Here is a 22,324-nt window from a genome sequence, read left to right on the forward strand (position 1 = left end):
TACTTGAGAAGTTCATTCTTGAGCTTCTGGTCATAGCTCTCCTCAATGCTCTTTATATTCAATTCCCGCTTCCTCAGTGTGTCAGTTAGGCTTTTATTTTTTTCCTCTTGCAGCCTCTGAGTCCTGAAATTAGCAAAAAGAGAGAAAGCAAATAAGAAAACCACAACATCTGAAGTAACAAATGTAGGGGGTAAAAAATAGCCCGTGTTTTAGTTCTTCCATCTATTTTATGAGCTGACTTAGTTCATCAACTAGCAGATGGAATTATCCGGTGGCACCTAAGGGGAGTGTGAATGTACCAAGACCAAAGTGGTCTCTTACAGAAGAGGATCCACACTCAAAAAAGGGTTACAGGGGATCAATGGCTATCATCAATTTAGGGATGAAAAAGTGATGTTTTTAGTTACAAAGCTACAAACCAAACTCTAGTGCACTTAAATGCTTGTTTCTTCTAGAGTATTACTTCTAATTGTGAGACTTAACTGATGAGCCCATAAGAATTACAGGTAGAAGATTCATTTTTGGCATTTAATAATCCATTGAATGCATGTTGAAAAGAGTGACGAGAGAGAGCAAACGATAGATGGTCCTTCAGAACCTCCAAATCCGGAGAATGGAGTGCTTTTCATGGAGAGACACCCCCCCCCCCAATCACCCACAAAACCAATTCTGGAGCCGGGAGTCAGGTTCACAAGTACTTAGACCAAACCGCAGTGAGGAGTGCTATGAACATGGTCTGTTTCAAGCAAAGGATAAACGCTTTGTGTTAGAGCTCCCTCTGCTGGCTAATCTGTAAAGCAAAGGAGCATTAAATCCATTTATTTTAGTTTAATATAGTTAGACGGGAGGAGTCCGGGACGTGGAGGTAAGGAAGTGATTATATAATCATGATTATGTAACCGAGAATCTGCCCAAATTTTGCCCCTTTACTTTTCTCTATCAATGTGCCACTTCAGTATCACCAAAAGGAGAGTAAAGTAGGCAGAGAGAAGAAATCAAATGAATAGAGCCTACGAAAATGAAAAAACATTAATGAAGACGGAGACAAACTCTTAAATAAAATCGGATTCCTGGAGTATCTATGAATGTCAAGATCCCAAATGGGAAAGAAAGCTTATTCCACCAACTACAGACTGGTGAGCTTGGTATTAATCCCAGGTAAGATTTGAAGGTTGATACATCTGTGAGCACTTAGAAAAAGTAACACACACACCAAGAGAAATAGTTTCACCCAGTACAAGTCAAGTCAGAGCCACCATATTTCCTTTTTTTTTTTTTTTTTTTTTTTTTACAGTAGAGCAAGTAAACATGGAAGGTCTGGGTATCTGGAGTTCAGTTGCTATGTGCATGTGAAACTATTAGATCTGAACGGAACGTAAATGAGAAACACAGGATTTGTCAAAGCATTATTAGCTTCTTCAAATCATCTATCTGGTCTTACTATAGCCCAATGATGGTGTCTCATTCTGCTTTTCACCCTAATGTCTAGTATTTCATAAATGAAACCCTAGTCTTTGTTTCTCTTAATCTGTGCCTTTTAAAACCAGGTGTTGTCACTTTAACAACTAAAAACTCTACTTGGCAATTAGCATCAGACTATTAAGACACCTATTTAGTTCTTTTAAATCTCATTCATTCTGAATATCCGAAACGAATACACATTACTCACAATTCAAAAGCTTCGATCCGTTGCTTCAGCTCGGCTTCTCTGCCTCTTAGCAAATCTATATCTTTTAGTAGAAGCTGCCTCTGAGCATAAATTTCTTTGGTTTCCATCTGTGTATGAAAGCTTTAATTTTTAGTAAGCAAGCTAAAGAAAATAAAACGGATCTGAACATACTGCTTCCTAAATTCCGGAAAACAAACTCCAGACACTTAGGGTTACAATTTCCCTTTCTCTTAAGAGGTTTCAATTCGAGGTATGCTTTTTTGCCTAATTCCTTACCCAAACACATGTTCCCTCCTTCAATGACTGTGAAGGAGTATTCCTAACATCCCTGGTCTATCTATTCTACGTAACACCTCTCAGACGCTTAAAATTTGGATGAGTGCTTCAGCAAGAAAAAAATGACAAAATGGGTGTTTAGCAATAAAACGTCAAAAGAATAGAATTCCCCTGCTGCTGTTGCTGCCGGCAAGTTTCAGTTCCCGTTCTGGCTCAGCAGCGGCAAGCTGAATGGGCCACACCTCCATTTGTGTGTCTGCCGAGCAAGGCTTCATGGAATGCCTAGCCTATGTCAAACAGCACACTCGGAGCTGGACAGAGAAGGATGCAGATACAGGTCTCACCTTTACAAAATTTGCAGTTCAGTCAGGGAGAGAGAAATAATCAGACTACGATGTGAGGATTTTATAACCAAAATACAGAAAGACTCCGTGGCAGGAGCGACAGGCGAATCAGTCTGTCAGTAGGAGCCCAGGGAAGGTATCACAAGGAGGTGAGATTCCAGCTGGATTTTGAAGGCCAAGCGAGTTTCATCAGGGACGGAAGGAGAAGGGCATTCCAGGTGGTGGAAGAAAGACACGATGCTTTGCATGAGGAGGGCCCTCTTGTCCAGAGCCTTCAGAGAATCAGTTAACTAAATGAGTATTCTGGGGGCACCTGGGTGGCTCAGTTGGTTAAGCGACTGCCTTCGGCTCAGGTCATGATCCTGGAGTCCTGGGATTGAGTCCCACATCGGGCTCCCCCTGCTCTGTGGGGAGCCTGCTTCTCCCTCTGCCTCTGCCTGCCACTCCCCCTGCTTGTGCTCACTCTGTCTCTCTATGTCAAATAAATAAATAAAATCTTTAAAATAAAGGAATGAATGAATGAATGAATGAGTATTCTGGTCTGGTAACTGATTGGTCTGAATTAGTCACCGATCTTGAGGATGCAGTTGTTCATCTAAACATAATCCAATCATCTCAAAGACAGTGCTTCCCACATTTATTTTTACAGGAGCCCAATCACCAGAAATGGTAAACAAAACCGTACAGGGGACGCAACCAGCATGAAACGACTGGGTCTGACCGAGAAGTCCTGAGCAAGAGCTCCCGACGGCAGCAGCTCTGGCCGGACACGGGGAACAGTGGTCCCAATCCAGGCCGGTCAAAGATAGCCCCTTGGGAAAGGAACTGGATTCTCCTACAAGAGTGGACCCCACGCCTCCTGCCACGCCTCAACCTTTCCACCTCCCGTCCAGTCACCCTCCGTGAGAGAAGATCAGATGGCCACCTGACTGACTTCTGCAGGCCTGGACTCCGCTCCTCCGGGTACCTTGAACTTGACACAATGGCAGCACACTGCGTTTTGTTGCCGGTCTTCACGTGACACCTCCGCCTGCAACCCTATCCCGTTGGCCCATGCTTACCCTTCCACCTGTCGGTAGCCCCAGACCTAGTCCTCGAGGCCTCGGACTCTGCCACAGGGCCTTCCCTTCTCCCCTGGGCTAGTAGCCACCCGTCTTGCCCTCTGGCTTCCTTCACCACCCCACCGAGCCCCAGTGTCTTCAATTAAACAGGCTGCTTTTCTCAAGCCAAGTCAGCTCTAGAAAGCTCCGCTCCCCAGGTGCCTCCTTCTGCCCTGGCTAACCTTACAAAGCTTCCCAAGAACTGGAACAGAACAATCGCCTCCAAGCACCTGGTCTGGTCTACACCCGTCACAAGCTGCCCGTCTCAGCTGGGCCCTCGACACAGTGCCATCAGTCCTGTCTGTCTCAGAGCGTTCACTGCTCTGCCTCTCCCCCCACGCAACCGTTCCCCAACTGCTGATCCTCTTCTAGAAGCTACCCCCCTGAACCTCAAATCTGCCCAAGAGGATGGAGCTTATTCAGCGTGAGTTTCTCACAATCCCCACACGGACGTTCGCACTCACAGCTCTTTCCTTCCAGCCGTTTCGGAGGAATGAAGCCTGCGTATCCTTTTCAAGGCCGATGCTTCCATTTGCGCTCTTGACCCCAGTCCCTAGCGCTCCTGCAGCGCTCTGTCGTGTCTAGCCAACTGTCCCAACCCAGTCTCAGACCTTGAGCCAATCTACTAAGAGCTGCAGGAAACAGACACCCGGTAAATAACTGTAAAATGTTACCTCTTGGTGCTTTTGAATTCTCTCAAGAGCCATCTTTTCCCGAGAAATGAGGGCTTCAGATTTTGCTTGACGAGCTCGCTCCAATTCGTTCCGGAACTCAGCTAACTCCCTCTCAGCCTTTCTCTTCTCTTCCATTTTAACTTTTGCTATTTCGGTATCTTTAAAATACTTCAACTGCCAATTGAGTACAAATAACTATAAATACCAATAACTATACTAAAGAAATAACTTCTCTCTTGATGGCTAGGTTTAACACTAATGCTCTACTTAAATATATTTAGTTTAACTCATCTTTAGTTTCATCTCATTCACTGTACCTGTAGCATTCATTCAAAAGGCACAAAAAATGACATCAATTAGAAAGAAAAATCACATGTGCAATAGTTTATCACATTCATTAATAAAGTGTCTCCATTTTTTCCCCTTATACCTAACATTAAGGCATCAAAAGATAAGCACCAATATCACTCTTGCTAACAGCAACAAGATACAACTTACCTTTTGACACATTTCTGCCCGAAGCTGCTGTTCTATTTCTCTCTTATATTCATTTAACTTTATTTCTAAAGATTCTAACTTGGGACGCTGAGGGTAAGCATCCGCAAACTGATCATCAATGAGCTGAAGCTTTTCTGCTGTTTAAAAAAAAAAAAAAAAACAACAACACAGGAAGTTAGAACAGAGAAATGCGGTCAGGTGAGCAAGAGGCTAGAGGTCTGTTCAAAAGCAAAGAGTATACTTAGGGGAAAGTGTAGGGATCTCTGCAATTGACTTTGAAACATCAAAAAATTAAGACGGATTAATGGATGGGACAGACAAGTGCTTGAGCAAGTATCACACAAATTTGCTGGGAGTATCTAGGTATACAAGTGTTCAGTGTACAACTGTTTCAACCTTTTTGTATGTTAGAAAATTTTCATCCTCAAATGTCAGGGGCAAAGAAAGCAAAGCGTACAACAGAAGTCAGAAAACACTGGCATCTCTTTCTAGTCCCTAGATGCCAAGGCAGAACGAAGTGGCCTTTGGTTACCGGTGACTCACACGTTCAAAACACTGACTTTAAAATAAACCAAAGATCATGTATTTCAACTCCTCTGCTTTACAGGGAAGGAAAGTGGCCCCTACAGTTTGAGTCCTCGAGGGCTAAGCAACTATGTAATGGTGTAACTGGGACTGAGACCAGGTCCACTGACTATCTCGCATTCTAGTGCTGTCTCCAGTAGACCCACAGCCCTCAAACCAACTGTGGATCAGAATCAACCATGCAGCAACATGCAAATGTGTACCTAGAGGACAATCTCAGCCACGGAGAACACCAACACCCACCAAAAAGAATGCACATGAAAAAAGGCTGGCAGAAGTACTGGCAGTGTTCATCTCTTTAGAAAATTTTAGACATATTTTCCATTCACTTTTCTGTATTTTCCAAATGCTCTGTAATTGTGCTGTTCAATACAGGACTCTCTAGCCGCATGCGGCCACTGAGTAGATGAAATGTGATCATCTGAATTGAATGTGCTCTAAGTGTAAAAGACACACCAGATTTCAAGGACTGAACACAGAAATTTTATCTAAAATAATCTCATTCATGTTTTTTATACAGATTACATGTTGGAATATTTTGGTCATATTGGGTTAAATAAAATATATTAAAACAAATTCACCTGTGGGTTTTTTGTTGTTTTTTTACTATGGCCACTAGGCAGTTAAAAATTACGTATGTGGCGCATATTATTGGACAGCACTGTTCTAGAATAAGCATGTACCATGTTCCCAATGGAATAAAACCTATGCCAAAATAAATTAAAGGCCTAGTTATACAGTGTAGCTTTTACCAATTATAGGCTCATCTTAAAGGTTAAAAGCACCATTACTCCTAAAGACTTGGGAAGGGCCACAAAACCGATTAATCACATAATTTTAGAAAACTTGGACTCTACTATCAGTTCTGCCCCAGAATGTTTCCAAGTTGCTCTTCCTCTGGGGACCCCCAATTCCTCAACTATAAACTGAAATGATACACCACTGACTTGTCTAGTTCTCTGCAGTGCAACTCATCTAGGATTTTCTCACTTAGTGGCTGTAAAATAAAGTTAGATGAGACATAGGGAAGAACTTGCCGGTTAAGAGAGGTTGAATGCAACACACAAGGAAGAACGTGGGCCTTTGGATTCCCCCAAGATTTGGAAAGTGCAGCCTTAGCCGTCACGAGGGGAGGGAGCAGTACTGGAGAGCAGTTCTGGTCCCTTCCCACAGTGATTCCAGAGGAAATGAGCACCTCCGCCACCTGCAGGCTGCATCCCTCCCAGTCAAGAACAAGCATGTAATATAGTAAATCAGGTCATTTCTGTCATTTGAAAACAACAATTAAAATTCTGAAAAAAGGCTACAGTTACCAAGAGAGTCTTTGCTAGGAAACGCTGAACTTGTCTGAGTTTCCATATCACAGCTCATTTTGGACTGATGATATTCTGCCAATTCTCTTAAAAACTGCATGAGAAAACCTAAAAGACACAAAGTGTATAATACAGTTTCACTGCACAAATTTCTTTCATTTAACCATCGCTCAGTCACTGTTCATATAATCTTGGTTTTAAAACATTATCTTTTTTTACATTCTAGATCTTTTAAGAATAATATCTAAGGAAAGGCCTTTGCAAACATGACACAAAACCTAGAAGCAATAAGGATAAATATTTATCACTCTAACAATATAAAAATCAGAAACCTATATGGCATGAAATGAAGTCAAAAGACAAGTGATACACTGGAAAAAAAATATCTGCAGTAATATGGAAACAGAGGACTAATTTTGATTAATATCAAAGAACTCTTACAATTCAGTAAGAAAAAAATGGAAAAATGGAACAAGACACGGACAAAATTTACACAAAAAAAGTTTAACTGTCAAACGTGAACAAAAGTATAAACAAATGCAAAATAATACAACAGAGAGACTGTATTTTTCCAGTAAGATTGCTAAGATTAAAAACACAGGCATATGGGACTTCTGGGAAGATGGCAGAATAGGAAGATTCTAAACTTACCTCCTCCCACGGACATACCTAGGTAACAGCCACAGCAGAGCAACTAACCCAGAAAACAAACCCAAAGACTGGCGGAACAGACATCCCACAGTTAATCGCAGAGGGGAGGCCACACTGAAAAGGGTAGGAGGGGCAGAGACACAGTTGAGAACCAAACTAACCACCAATTGGAGGGACACCACAAGCACAGAGAAGGGAGAAGAGCAGAACCCAGCCACACCAGGCACCCCAGACAGGGGTGACCTGCACTGAAAAGACGAGTCCCCATATCATTTGGCTTTAAAAACCGGGGGGGCTTAACTTTGTGAGTTTTTACAGTCAGCAGGGCTTCCCTCCAGGTACCTTAATAATCATTGCGCTTAGCTCTGGGAGAGCTGGAGGGCAAAAGGAAACGGAGTGTCCACTCTTAAAGAGCCAGCATAACAACCCCACATAGAAACAGCAAAGAAGCAGCAATTTGAAAAGCTCTTGGGGTATACCTGGAAGGAGATTTATTTACTAATCTTCGAACCTGTGCTGGAGGGGCAGAGATCTTCAGGAGACATCTCCAAAAACAAAAGAGCTGTCAGGAGCCATTTCTCCCCACACCCCCAAGTCTAGATAGCCAGACACTTCTGGGAACAGCATGAACACCACCCCCCACCACCACCTACCTTACTACCACCACCCAGCTCCCATGTTCTCCTGCGGATCTGGCCCATCCAATGCCCAAGTGGCAGGAGTCCCTCCAAAGCAGCTCCTGCCACGATACACCCCATAAGCCACCACTACAGAGTGACACCTGCCCTGGAGATAGGACAGGATAACCACACACACCCGCTCAACTACAGCCCCAGCAAATGGACTCAGGGCAGACATCTGATCTGCCAGCCCCACCCGCCAACCACCTCTCAGCCCCAGGAAACAGGCTAAGAGCAGGGATCTGGTCTGACTGCTGACAACACCCAACTACAATCCCATGGCAACTCCAGACTGGCCCTTTAAACAGCTAAATGAAATGGAGAAAAGCAATATGCCTGATAAAGAATTCAAAGTAATGGGGACACCTGCGTGGCTCAGTTGGTTAAGTGTCTGACTCCTGATCTCAGGTCAGGTCTTGATCTCAGCGTCGTGAGTTGAGGCCCTGCGTTAGGGTCCATGCTAGGCATGGAGCCTACTTAAAAAAAAAAAAAAAAAAAGAATTCAAAGTAATGGTAATAAAGATACTTGATGGACTTGAGAAGAGTGCAGGATCTCAGTGAGACCATCATCAAAGAGAGAGAAAATATAAAAAAGAACCAATCACAGATGAAAGACTCAACAACTGAAATTAAAAATACACTAGAGGGAAATCAATAGCAGATTAGAGGAGACAGAAGAACGGATCGGTGAGCTGGAAGCCAGAGTAATGGAAAGTTCCCAAGATGAACACCAAAAAGAAAAAAGAATAATAAATCATGAGAATAGGTTAAGGGAACTCAGCAACACCATCAAGCATAATAACATTTGCATCATAGGGATCCCAGAAGGAGAAGAGAGAAAAAAGGGGACAAAAAATTTATTTGAAGACATAATAGCTGAAAACATCCTCCACCTGGGGAGGGAAACAGAAATCCAGATGCAGGAGGCACAGAGAGACCGCAACAAAATCAACCTAAGGAGGTCCACACCAAAACACATAATTAACATGGCAAAAAGTGGTGATAGAGAATTTTAAAAGCAGCAAACAGTTATACACAAAGGAAACCCCAAAAGGCTAGAAGCTGATTTTTCAGAAATTCTGCAGGCCACAAGGGCATGGCGACATACATTCAAAGTGCTGAAAGGAAAAAAAAAATCTGCAACCAAGCATACTCTACCCAGCAAGGCTATCATTCAGAATAGGAGAAGTGAAGAGTTTCCCAGACAAAAGTTAAAGGAGTTCATTACCACTAAACCAGCCCTACAAGAAATGTTAATGGGAGTTCTCTGAATTTTAAGAAAAGGCCATAATCAGGAATAAGAAAGTTAGGATAGGAAAAAATTTCACAGTTATATACAAACATAATAAAAGTAGATTAATCACTTATAAAACCAGCATGGAGATTAAAGTAAAGCAGTAAAATCAATTATATCTGTAAAAATCAGTCAGGAGATTCACAAAATAAAAGGATGTAAAGTATGACATCATAATACATAAAATGAATGGGGGGAGATGAGTAAAAATTTAGTGCTTTTAGAATGGGTTCAAATTTAAGCAACCATCAACATATGCATACACAGATGTATGCATAAGATGTTAATATAAGCCTAAATATAACAAATCAAAACCACTGATACACCAAAAATAAGGAGAAAGAAATCTAAGTACATCACTAAAGAAAGCCAGCAAACTGTGATCATAGAGAGCAAGAAAGGAACAGAGAACATACAACATGTAACAAAATGGCAATAAGTACACACCTATCAATAATTACTTTCAATGTAAATGGACTAAATGCTCCACTCAAAAAACGTAGGGTGACTGAATGGACAAAAAATAAGATCCATCTATGGGGCACCTGAGTGGCTCAGCTGGTTAAGTGTCTGACTCTTGGTTTTGGCTCAGGTCATGATTTCACGCATTATGGGATCGGGCCCCTCACCAGGCTCCTTGCTCAACAGGGAGTCTGCTTGAAGATGGCTCATTCTGCCCTTCCCTCCATTCGTATGTGGCTCTCTCTTGCTCTCTAAATAAATAAATCTTAATAAAAAAAAAAAAGCAAGACCCATCTATATGCTGCCTAAAGGAGAATCACTTCAGACCTAAACATACATGTAGACTGAAAGTGAAGGGATGAAAAAACATTTATCTGGCAAATGGTGGAGCATGCAACTCTTGATCCCTGGGTTGTGAGTTCAAGCTCCACGCTGGGTGTAGAGATTACTTAAAAATAAAATCTTAAAAAAAAAAAAAAAAAAAACAATGTAAATACTTATGCACCCAACACAATAGCACCCAAATATATAAAACAGCTAATAATAAACGCAAAGGAAGTAATTGATATAATATAATAGTAAGGGAGTATAACACTCTGCTTACATCAATGGACAGATCAGACAGACAGAAAATCAATAAGGAAATAGTGGCTTTGAAGGACATGCTGGACCAGATGGGGCTAACAGATATATTCAGAAGGTTCCATCTTAAAACAGCAGAATACACATTCTTTTCAAGTGCACATTAAACATTCTCCAAAACAGATCACATGTTAGGCCAACAAGTCTCAAATTCAACAAGACTGAAGTCATATCATGTATCTTTTCCAACCACAACAGTATGCAACTAGAAATCAACCGTAAGAAAAAAATCTGGAAAGTACAAATACATGGAGAAACAAAGGAAAAAGAGACAGACTCTTAAAATCCATAGAATTGATAGTTGCCAGAGGGGAGGTAGGTGGGGCTATGAGTGAAATAGATAGAGGATTAAGAGTATACTTGTTACGATTAGTACCGAGAAATATATAGAATTGTTGAATCATTATACTGTACACCTGAAACTAATATAACACTATATTATACTTGAGTAAAAAATAACCATATACTCACACAATGGAATACATAGCAATTAATATGAACAAACCAATGCTAAAATAGTATCAATCAATGTCATAATGCTGAGAGAAAGAAGCCACACTCAAGATATATTGTAGGGGGGTGCCTGGGTGGCTCAGTCGTTAAGCGTCTGCCTTCGGCTCAGGTCATGGTCCCAGGGTCCTGGGATCGAGCCCCGCATCGGGTTCCCTGCTCGGCGGGGAGTCTGCTTTTCCCTCTGCCCCTCACCCCACCTGTGCTCTCTCTCTTTCTCTGTCCCTCTCTCAAATAAATAAAGTTAAAAAAAAAGATATATTGCAGGACTACATGCATATAAAGTGTAAAAACAGGCATTAATAATCTATGGTGCTAGATATCAGAACAGCAGTTAAGACTGGGTAATAGGGAAAGCATAGTGATTGGGAAGGATACAAGGGAGGCTTCTGGGATGCTGGCATTGTTCTATTTCTTGTGGTGGGAGGTATTTCCTGGCTACATTTATTTTTTGATGGTTTCACCAAGCTATATTTATAATTTCTGCATTTTGTATTATTATACAAATATTTTGATTGAAAAATAGGTATACATACATATATATATATAATGTTCATGACTGCATTGTCCATAATGCTACTGGATTCATCAGTTATGGCATTAAGTTAATCGGGACACATCCGTTAAAAAAAAATACAGAAATACCTTAGTGATCCTGCAATTTCAGTTCCAGACCAGTGCAATACAGCATCACAATAAATCAAGTCTAATAAATGTTTCCCAGTACATATAAAAGTCATGTTTCCACTATACTCGAGCCTAAGTGTGCAATAACATTCACTATGTCTAAAACAGCAATGTACATATCTTAATTTAAAAATATTGCTAAAAATTGGGGCGCCTGGGTGGCTCAGTCATTAAGCATCTGCCTTCAGGCTCAGGTCATGGTCCCAGGGTCCTGGGATCGAGCCCCGCATCGAGCTCCCTGCTCTGCAGGAAGCCTGCTTCTCCCTCTCCCACTTCCCCTGCTTATGTTCCTCCTCTTGCTGTACCGCTGTCAATAAAATCTTTAAAAAATAATAAAAAATAAAAATAAAAATGCTAGCCATCATTTGGGCTTTCAACCAGTCATACTCTTGCTGGGGGAGGGTCTTGCCTTGGTGTTGATGGCTGATAACTGATCAGGGTGGTGGTTGGTGGAGGTGGGGTGGCTGTGGCCAACAGCAGGACAACAATGAAGTCAGCCACTCACCCTTCCTTTCACAAGTTCTCTGTAGCACATGATTTACTCAAAATAGAACCTCTTTCAAAATTGAAGTCACTCCAGGGCGCCTGAGTAGCTCAGTCAGTTAAGCATCTGCCTTCGGCTCAGGGCATGATCCCAGGGTCCTGGGATCGAGCCCCGCATCGGGCTCCCTGCTCGGCAGGAAGCCTGCTTCTCCCTCTCCCACTCCCCCTGCTTGTGTTCCCGCTTTTGCTGTGTTTCTGTCAAATAAATAAAAATCTTAAAAAAAAAAAAAAAAAAAAAACCAGTTGGAAGGATTTAGCTTCTGCACCAGCCAAGTTAAAGGCCTGTTTCTTTTTTCCGTTTTCTGAGTATTTTAAAATCTACTGTTTCTCACTTCCTCTAACGTGACCTACACTCTGTTCTTTCATATCCATGGCTTGCAGTTCCTCTTTGGCTCATCCACTGATCTTCTCTTGACCTTCTCTCCCCCCAGGGCTCCTGTTCTCTCCTCACAACTTCCTGCCACTGTTATGCTCAGGTGTGTCTGCTTTGCCTTTACAGAAAAGGTAGACCTACTGCAGAAATTTTCTTCAAGATGCTGCAGTAGATAATCTTTCGAGATGTGCTCTTCCCCTCACTCATTCTAGGTGAAGAATGGTCACCTTTTCCCAGTTCTGTAGTACTATTCACAGGCCCCTCATTAGTTCACTACTCCCCTCTCCCCTCCCCATATATACACCCCTCTAAGAAGGGATTCTCTAGTCTCATTTATTCAAGCATTTATTTATACTGGTACAGACTCATGGGTATTTTATACATTCTATTTCAATTCCTATGTGATTATGTAGTATTTTATATAATCCAATATTTTATTTTGTTGCTCCATGTGTTCTAGCTTTGGCCTTTGGAAGCTCTTTCACAGTGGATTTTTTTTTTTTTTTAATTAAGGATTTCCTTTCATCTGGCACTGTAAAAGACTCCAGGCTCATCTTGTACATTCTCTGCCCCAGTCCTGGAATCAGCCATTGCTCCAGGCAGCCTTGGTTCCTATTATTATGGAATGGTATTGGAAACCAAATCTTAAGTGTTCCAAAGTGGGCACTAGGTGTGCTCATGGCTATTGGGGGGTCATTGCTTCTAGGCTCTCTCAGCCTGCAGAACAAGGAAATTTGAATGTTCCACTAACCTGTGTAGAGACATATCTATAAATACTTCTATACATCCTCTGCATCTGTATTAAGCAACACTTGAGCTTATACTGAGGGCTCCAACAAATCCATTACCACATGGATCATTCTAGCCTCATCATCTTACTGATCTGTGAAATTGCACTCTAACAGTGAGAAACCCAGCTTTCACCCTCTACTATCCATTTAGTTAACTGTTCAGTTCCATCATACATGTACAATGGTTTCCAAATTGTTAACCAATACCTCCATGAGAAGTAACTGTCACTCCGAATATGGTGCCTATATACAGTTTCATTTGCTTTTAGCCTCACAGTATTCATTTCCAAAGTTGGTCAAGCTCAGTTATCTTTTTTCCCCATCCCCTCCAGTGAGGTTATTAGATGGTTTTGTCACATACTGCAGTCCATCCTGGGATCACCTGACCTCCTAAATTTGCTTACATTAAGGTTCACCCTTTGTACTATAAAGTTCTACAGGCTTTGACCAATATCTAGTGCTATATATCCTACCATTACAGTATCGTACAAAATACCTTCATGACCCTGAAGAATTCCTTATGCTTCACCTATTCAACCTCCTACACCCCTTCCCTCCAAATCCCTGGCAACCACCAATCCACTTACCAGCTCTATAGTTTTGCCTTTTTCTTTTTTTTGCAATTTTTTTTTTTTTTAAGACTTTCATAGAGAGAGAGCACAGAGGGGAGGAGCAGAGGGAGAGGGAGAAACAGACTCCCTACTGAGCAGGGAGCCTGATGCAGGGCTTGATCCCACAACCCTGACATCATGACCTGAGCCAAAACCAAGAGTTGGACGCTTAACCAACTGCACCACCCAGGCGCCCCAGATTTTATTTTTGCATGGATTCACAATTCATTACTTTCAGCCTAATAGTATTCCACTGTCTGGCTGTACCACAGCTTGTTTATCCATTCACCTACTCCAGGACATTTTGGTTGCTCCCAATTTCTGGCAATTATGATAGAGTTGCTATATGTGGATGAAAGTTTTCTAATCAGCTGGGTAAATAGGAGCATCACTGTCAGATGGTATGGTAAGACTATGTTTAGCTTTGTGAGAAGCCAGCCATCTCCCCAAGTGGCTATACCATTTTGCATTCACACTATCAGTGAATGGGAGTTCCTGTTGCTCCACATCCTCACCAACATTTGGGGTTGTAAGTAGTCTGGATTTCTACCATTTTAACAGGGGTATGGGGAGATCTTTGTTGTTTTATTCGCCTTGCCCTAATAACAACTGCCATTGAACATCTTTTTGTAGCTTATTTGCCATCTCTGTATCTTCTTTGGTGACATGTCTGTTCAGATCCTTTACCCATTTTTTAACTGGGTTGTCTCTTTAAGAGTTCTTTGTGTATTTTTGATACAAGTCTTTTAGGAGATGTGCCTTTGCAAATATTTTCTCCCAGTCTGGGGCTCGTCTTTTCATTCTCAATGTCTTTCAGAGCAGATGTTTTTGATTTTAATGAAGTCTAACTGGTCAATTTTTTTCTTTCATATTATATGCTTTTAGTGTTTTAGCTCCTCACCAAACCGAAGGTCACATACATGTTTTAATGTTTTCTTACATAAGTTTTATAGTTTCATATTTAAAATTAGATCTACAGTTTATTTTAATTCTTATGTAAGGTATAAGGTCTGTGGCTAGGTTCATTTTTGTGTATGAGTATCCAATTGTTCCAGTACCACATGTGGAAAAGACCATCCTTCCTCCCTTGAACTACCTTCACCCTTTATCAAAAATCAGTTGACTACACAGTTGACCCTTGAACAACAGGGCCTTTATATGGGGGATTTTTTTCAATCCATATAGGGCAGTACTGTTAACGTATTTTCTCTTTGTTTTGATTCTTGACAACACACTCTTCTCTAGCTTACTTTGAGAGTACAGTATATAATACACTTAACACACAAAATATGTGTTGACAGTTTATGTTATCAGTAAGGCTTCCAGTCAGCAGCTGGCTGTTAGTTTTGGGGCAGTCAACAACTCTATGTGGACTGGGACTGTGCGGCGGCCCCGGTGGGGAGGGTCGGAGCCCCTAGCCCCCGTGGTGTCCAAGGGCCAACTGTATTTGTGTAGACTGATTTCTGGGCTTGCTGTTCTATCCCACTGGTATATGTAGCTATTCTTTTACCCATCACAGGTAAGGGTTTTAAGCTCCAGAAAACAAAGAGCCAATGTCCAAACTTTCTGCCCTCATCCAAATGCTCTGCACAGCTTTTTTTTCTCGGCATTATCATCTCTGAAAAGTTAGGGGCGGAAAGGATGGGTAAGTGTAATCTAGGAGAAAAGTACTATGGCCATTCAACAACCCAGAACCCTCAAATACAGAAAGAGTAAGGTAAAACTATAGGTCTCTGTTAGGGCATAAACGGGCACAAAATATCTTCCTACATGTTTTCTGATGTTCTCAATTGGAAGACACGAATTTTTTCAAATTATTTCATTTTAACAATAGCTGTTTTAGTGTCAGCCAAGAGTTCTACCCAAATTTTGTCATGAGGATGCCTGACATGTCTGCTATGCATAGTTTTTCTGAATTTCAGAACTTACACTAGGATGCTGGGTGAAGCTGGTAAGAGCTGTTAACCACATGTCTTTCTGAACCAGAAGCATTTAAACAGTGTGTAAAGGTGAAAAACTATTTTTAAAGATAATGTGAAATACCTCTAATAAGTGGATTATTTCTTAATATCCCTTTAGGCCCCAAGTTTCCTTCTGAAAGAATAGTTAAGCTACAGATATCCACTATATACCTTAGATCTGTGCCCTGTCCAATGTCATAACCACTATTCACGTATGGCTATTTAAATTTAAGAGTCAGTTCAGTCACACTAGCCACATTTCAAATGTTTAATAGCCACACATGGCTAGTAGATACCATACCCGATAGCACAGACACAGACATCCCCATCATTACGGGAAATTTACATTAGACAGTACCGTCTTGGAATACTGAATATAGGATCACTTACCATACTGAAGTTCAGTATGGATGACCCACTTTACAGGCACTCCAGAATGTCTTGTGATCTGATTTACTCATCCTCTGCTAATATTACTCCCAAGAAACTAGGCAATTAAGTCACAGACTAATGGTTGGCAGAAACTAAGTACTCAAATGTCTGCTGAATGCTAAGTTCTAAATGAATGCCCTACTGGGGATGGCAGCAATACTGGCAACAAACAAAATCCAGGAGCACACCAACACAAAAGGGCCACTACATAATGTTACAGATTACTTAAAACAGACCCAAAGAATGTGCATTACAGGCAAGTTACCAGCTGAAGTTCATGCTACAAGGTCCATCGTCAAGTCTAGCCCATGGTCTGGCATGTTATGGACTCTATGAAGGTTATTATCAAAGCCAAGACGAAAGCAATTTATCAGGCTCATATAAACACTTAATAAAAAAATACATATGCAGCACTTATTACTGACCAGATACTTCAATTTTTTAAGCAAATATTAATGATCTATAAACTGTACTTGAGGGGGAGAGCTAGGCTACAAAGAAACCTAGCCTTAAAATTGTTAGTTTGTGTGTGCGGAAATGGTCTCAACAGTGGGAACAAAATGTAGCTTTCACATCATTTCTAGGGTTCTATCAACTTCTGTCTATAGCTTTTTGAGTATCTAAGAGCAATTAAGAAAGACTGAAATTTGGGGAAGTGATCTACATTTGTCAAAATGGATGAATTATTCCGTTTATTCAAAGGTAAGGTATTGGGGCGCCTGGCTGGCTCAGTCAGTGGAGCATGTGACTCCTAGATCTCAGGATCACGACTTCAAGCTCCACGTTGGGTGTAGAGATTACTTAAGTAAAAGCTTCTTAAAAAATTAGATAAAAAGGTAAGGTACTGTCACAGCATGGAAACTCAAATTCATATTAAATTCCCTACTCATACCCCTCAGTATTATTACTTTCATAGTTTTACAGGAAAAAGTACATGACAAAAATGTTGCTATTTTCTACAAAGATGAAGGCTCCTACCTTTGTTTTCTTTATCAAATCCTGAAATCTGTTAAAAGAAAATATTTATCTTTATTCAACTGTTCAGTTACAATTAACAGACCAAAGCAGGTTATAAAAACTAAACAATCCTACCAGTGATTTGTAGAGACTGGATTCAGGGTTGATTTTAATGAGTTGTAATAGATCTTGCATAGTAAATACCTTAAGGAAAAGAAAAGTTAAAAAAAAAAATGAGACATATTTTTTACATCAATGTTTAAAGCTAAAGGACATTTCTGAAGACTAAGAGTCACGCTTCAGATTAAATTACAAACTATTATAACCATGCTAATATAAAATTGAAGCACTTTCTTATACTATTGATAACAAACATATTAAAGTCACAAGGATAAAGTATTTTTCTTGATCACATAATTAACCTCCAAATATTTCACAATGAAGATAATTGGTCTAATAGGTCTAAATGGTTAATGCCTTATAGATTACAAACACTCAAATAGCTGATGAACCAGTGAAGACATGTCTGAATTCCAGAGTCTTTCAACTGCAATAGTTTTTAAAGTACTATTGCTTCAAAATATAAATGAACTGAAGGTTTACTGCCTTTACCACAACGAATAACTAAATCATACCTAAAATAGTCTTAAACATTTTCGGTGGCCTTTTTTTTTTTTTTTAAGATTTTATCTATTTATTAGAGAGAGCAAGCAGGGAAAGGGGCAGAGGGAGAAGCAGACTCCCACTGAGCAGGGAGCCCGAGTGGGGTGAGGGGGAATCCCGGGACTCCAGAATCATGAGCTGAGCCGAAGGCAGATGCCTAACCAACTGAGCCACCCAGGCGCCCCGTGGGCGGCTATTCTTATTTCTACGACAATATTTGTCATTTACTAGACCTACCCTGAGAACGTGGATAGGCTTTCAAGTGGTTTTCCTTTATAGAAAATATTCTGTACAGCACTTTAGAGTAGAAACCTTTAAGTATGTGAACTGTATTAACTACTGCTTCAACCACTATGTTATTGACTGTTACTCATCCAAAAAGTTACATTATGAAACATGATTGGAAACTTCAGGGTATCTGGCTGGCTCAGTCGGTAGAACACGTGACTCTTGATCTTGAGGTCATGAGTTCAAGCCCACGTTGGGCTTAGAGCTTACTTTAAACAAACAAACAACAGCAGCAAAATTTAAAGAGTGACGGACCAAACAAGAACTCCTAATGTTGATAAATAAAATTTGGTTGTTAATAAATACAGCATATTTGAATTTTTCAAATACTAACATTGTTCTTATTTTCTTAAAACATCCAAGTATGAAACTTTTAGTCAATTATAGACAAGATAAAGAATAAAAATAGAGAGGGGCGCCTGGGTGGCTCAATTGGTTAAACAACTGCCTTCGGCTCAGGTCATGATCTCAGGGTCCTGGGATCGAGCCCTGCATGGGGCTCCCTGCTCAGCGGGAAGCCTGCTTCTCCCTTTCCCACTCCCCCTGTTGTGTTCCCTCTCTCACTGCCTCTCTCTGTCAAATAAATAAATAAAATCTTTAAAAAAAATAAAAAAATAAAAATAGAGAGACAACACCAAGAGTTAAACTATGGACTTTAGGGGCACCTGGGTGGCTCAGGTGGTTAAGCATCTGCCTTCAGCTCAGGTCATGGTCCTGGGGGCCTGGGATCGAGCCCCATTTCGGGCTCTCTGCTGAGCAGGGAGTCTGCTTCTCCCCCTGCCCCTTTCCCTGTTCCTGCTCTCTCTCGCTCTCAAATAAATCTTTTAAAAAATAAATAAAAATAAACCACGGACTTCAGGTGATAAGATGGGACAATGTAGATTCTATGGCAAAAATGTATATAATAGGGGCACCTGGGTGGCTCAGTCAGTTAAGTGTCTGACTCTTGATTTTGGCTCCCAGGGCCGTGATATCGAGTCCTACTGTGGGCTCCACAATGGGCACGGAGCCTGCTAAAGATTCTCTCTTTTCCTCTTTCTGCCCCTCCCCGCCTCCCTCTTTCAAAAAAAAAAAAAAAAAGTCACGTACGTAACAAAAAATGTTGCTAGGAGGGGAGGCTGTGCATGTGTGGGAGCAGGGAGCATATGGGATATCCTCCTTTCTGCTCAATTTTGATCTGAACCTCAACTGCTCTAAAAAATTAAGTCTATTAAAAAAAATAGGCAAAGTCTGCTGTATCAGTCTTTAAAATAATCAAGTGTGACTAGATTTCTCCAACATTACTGTTAAACATAAATTAGAAAATTGGTAAAAACAGGTGTTTTAGTATTTGAGAATGTCATAGACTTTTAAAAACTATTGTATCCCTCACTTCTCTTGTGTAATCCTAAAGAAATCTCTGAAGAGACTTTAACATGGTAAGAACATATTTTAGAGATCTAGATTTACCGCCCTGCACCGATATTTACAAATCATGTGACCTTGAGCAAAGTACTTCACCTCTCCAGAGACTGGTTCCTCATCATCTGCAGTGTGCCTAATACAGTGACAATCTTACAATAGACATTCAACATAAAAGGCAACTGTGAGTCTTAGCAGACTACACAGAATGGGAGGATAATTCTAGCTCCAAAACAGTGATTCTACACATCACAATTTTACCAAAAACTAATCGAGAGTCCAAGGAATTGATAACAATAAACAATCAACTTCAGTACTTCCCCTTCGTTACGTGATAGAACATATGATGTGAATTCAAAGATGAATGAGAAACGGACCTCGCTAGCCAAGGAATACTCCACTATTATGCAGCACTTACTGTTATCTCAGAAAAAAGCTATTAATAGAAAATTCAAAAAGAGAAAAGGAAAGACTTTACCTTTTCTTTGGCCAAACCACTTTCTGGAAAGAAAACAGAGAGTGAATACTCGTAGCCACATCTTTGTAAGTGATCTGCCACTAGAGAGTTAGAAGCGCCTATTAAGAGGGCACTCCCTTCCACTGAAATGGACCGGGGCTGCAGTTCTCCACTCAACACAGGGTGCATCAATTCGTGAATCAGCTGGTTTCGGAGCTGTGTCTAGCTCAAAAACACAAACAAAAATAACCAAGAAAGAAAAAAATTTTCAGCAGGATTGTTTCACTGGAGATATACAGATTTGTCACATGAATTAGCATCCTTATTTCCAGAATGGTTCTGGATCCGTGACCAAAAGTTAGGAACCATTCCCTAGATAACCCTGTGACACAAGTAGCCTACTGAGTTTTGGAAAAAGAAACTCATTTTCACCAACTTCCAAGTTAACTTGTGGATAGCCAGAATGCATGTATACTTTAACTTCACTTCCCCAGGAGCCCTTCAGCAGCTTTTCACCAGGGTATTGAGTGCAGGAGACAATTCTGCCCCCTGCTCACCTCTCTGTGGACTATTGAAGGATATGAAAATATTGGACATATTGATCAAAACAAAATTGGGTTCCCAAAAGGGAAATCACATATGCAAGAGAGAAATCGCTAAACCCAAAAACATATTAAGATGTACTTTTGCATACAGTATTTACATCTCAAGACATTGAAGTATAATAATTTTCTCACATTTTATAAGTGAGAAATTACAGTTCAAAGTGGGTCATTTTCTCAAGGTTATAACACTAGCATTATTCATCTGGGTCTTAACAAAATTCCCTAAATTACTCAGACTACCGGGTATTTGTTCTAGTCTATTTTGCATACCATCTGGAAACATACAACTGGGCTGAGCTTAAGACTGCACTGCCTAGATTCATGGGGTTCAGCAGTAAATGATATCTAATGAATTCATACTAATAGAATACAAGCAAGAGAAACAAATGGAGTTCTTGTTATACTTCTTTCTTCTATCCTTTAGCTCAACAGTAGAACAGTATAATTACCAGTATAGACCAGGCCTTAGTATATGTCTAAAGTCCCACAGTTTAAAAAAAAAAAAAAAAAAAAAACATTTACAAACAGAATACGCATGTCCTGCCTCATCTAGTACAGTTCAGTAACTGAAATAAAACAAGAGAAATTACAGCATTCTCCACCAGTAAAATTTAGAGGTGATTTAATTAAATTTGTAACTACTAAAGAATATATTTAAATCCAGCTTAATAAAATGCCTTAGGGTGTCTTGCAAACAAATACTGAAACAGGATAAGATTTAGAGGAGTGACAGAAGCAGGAAGGAAAATAAAGGTAGAAAAAAAAGCAAAGGACCTTACAGATGAATCCCCAGCTCGACAAACACAAAAACCAAGCCATCCAGCACTTGCTGGAAGGAATGCCACAACTGGCTGGGGGCTCTGCAGCAGCCAATGTAAAAAAATAAGGGAAATCCATTCAGAATTAATGTTCCTAAAACAGAAATAAGTACAATTATTGTGGGTGGGGAGGGGAACTGGGAGAGAAGAGACTTGTGCATCCAAAGCACAACTCTCTCAGACATTAAGAGTAGACTCAAAATAAGGAAAAAGACTTGATAAACTCCATTTAATAGATACCGGACTTTGTACTTCACCAGAAATTCTTTTCAAACACCCAAATAGAATGTTAATTAGGCCATTAAAAAAGTCAATGAATTTTAAAAATTAAAACTCACTCAGGCCATCGTCACTGAACTGAGAAAACAAAAATTATCTCCGACTTAGTAAGTAAAAATCTGTCTTGCCACTTAAGGCTGGAATAACAGAATTGAAGAGCCAGCCGCAAAAGGAACCAATATTTCTCTAGAAGATACACATTTGTAAAGTGAACAAAGCTAGCATAATCCTGATACCAAACCCAAACAAGGGCAGCTTAAGAAGGATAAGGATACATCAGTATCATTTGTGACTACAAATGAAACACTCTCAAATCTAATTCAGAAGACAGTAAAAGAAAATACGCCATGGCCAGGAATCCAAGGACCATTCCACATTAGAAAGCATATTAATGCATTATACACTACAATTAATTCCAAGCGGGTTAAAGAGTTAACTGTAAAAAAATAAGGCCTTTTTAAAACACAAAAAGTGAATACTTGTTCTCTTAAAGAACTGAGAATAATTAGCAAAAAAATCACCAAGAGATTTGACCCTATTAAAAATGTAGAGCAGTATTTTTAGAACCAAATTAAAACTGAACACCAAGATAAAGTATGGCTGCAAAATTGGAAAAGAAATTAAGTTTCTATTAAAAGAAATCTCATACATTAATAAAACACTGCTGGGTGGGAGGGGGAAATGGGCAAAGAACATAAACTGCCAATCCACAGAAAACATACAAATGGCCAGAAAATATGTACAACCCCATTAATAATCA

At 40.3% G+C, this 22,324-nt stretch overlaps 1 protein-coding gene across 4 annotated transcripts in view; it reads right to left on the minus strand.

Annotated features, from left to right (window-relative positions):
• Nucleotides 1-22,324, minus strand: part of OFD1 (OFD1 centriole and centriolar satellite protein) — a 45,001-nt gene that overhangs the window by 20,730 nt on the left and 1,947 nt on the right. Inside the window, exons 3-10 of one of the 4 annotated variants that reach the window (XM_088028866.1) lie at nucleotides 19,884-20,084; nucleotides 17,189-17,257; nucleotides 17,075-17,102; nucleotides 6,460-6,567; nucleotides 4,562-4,695; nucleotides 4,064-4,237; nucleotides 1,670-1,776; nucleotides 4-123 (exon numbers count right to left, since the gene is read on the minus strand). In XM_088028866.1, the coding sequence (XP_087884992.1) occupies nucleotides 4-123; nucleotides 1,670-1,776; nucleotides 4,064-4,237; nucleotides 4,562-4,695; nucleotides 6,460-6,567; nucleotides 17,075-17,102; nucleotides 17,189-17,257; nucleotides 19,884-20,084 (941 nt within the window). Of the gene's footprint in view, nucleotides 1-3; nucleotides 124-1,669; nucleotides 1,777-4,063; nucleotides 4,238-4,561; nucleotides 4,699-6,459; nucleotides 6,568-17,074; nucleotides 17,103-17,188; nucleotides 17,258-19,883; nucleotides 20,085-22,324 lie in introns of those variants that run through there. The other 3 variants (XM_088028865.1, XM_088028867.1, XM_088028868.1) reach the window with 3 other exon arrangements.

Source organism: Eumetopias jubatus, unplaced genomic scaffold (assembly GCF_037043125.1).
Source record: "Eumetopias jubatus isolate StellerSeaLion01/CBP00866 unplaced genomic scaffold, mEumJub1_p1.0 scaffold_11, whole genome shotgun sequence".
In the NCBI taxonomy this organism is placed as follows: domain Eukaryota; kingdom Metazoa; phylum Chordata; class Mammalia; order Carnivora; family Otariidae; genus Eumetopias; species Eumetopias jubatus.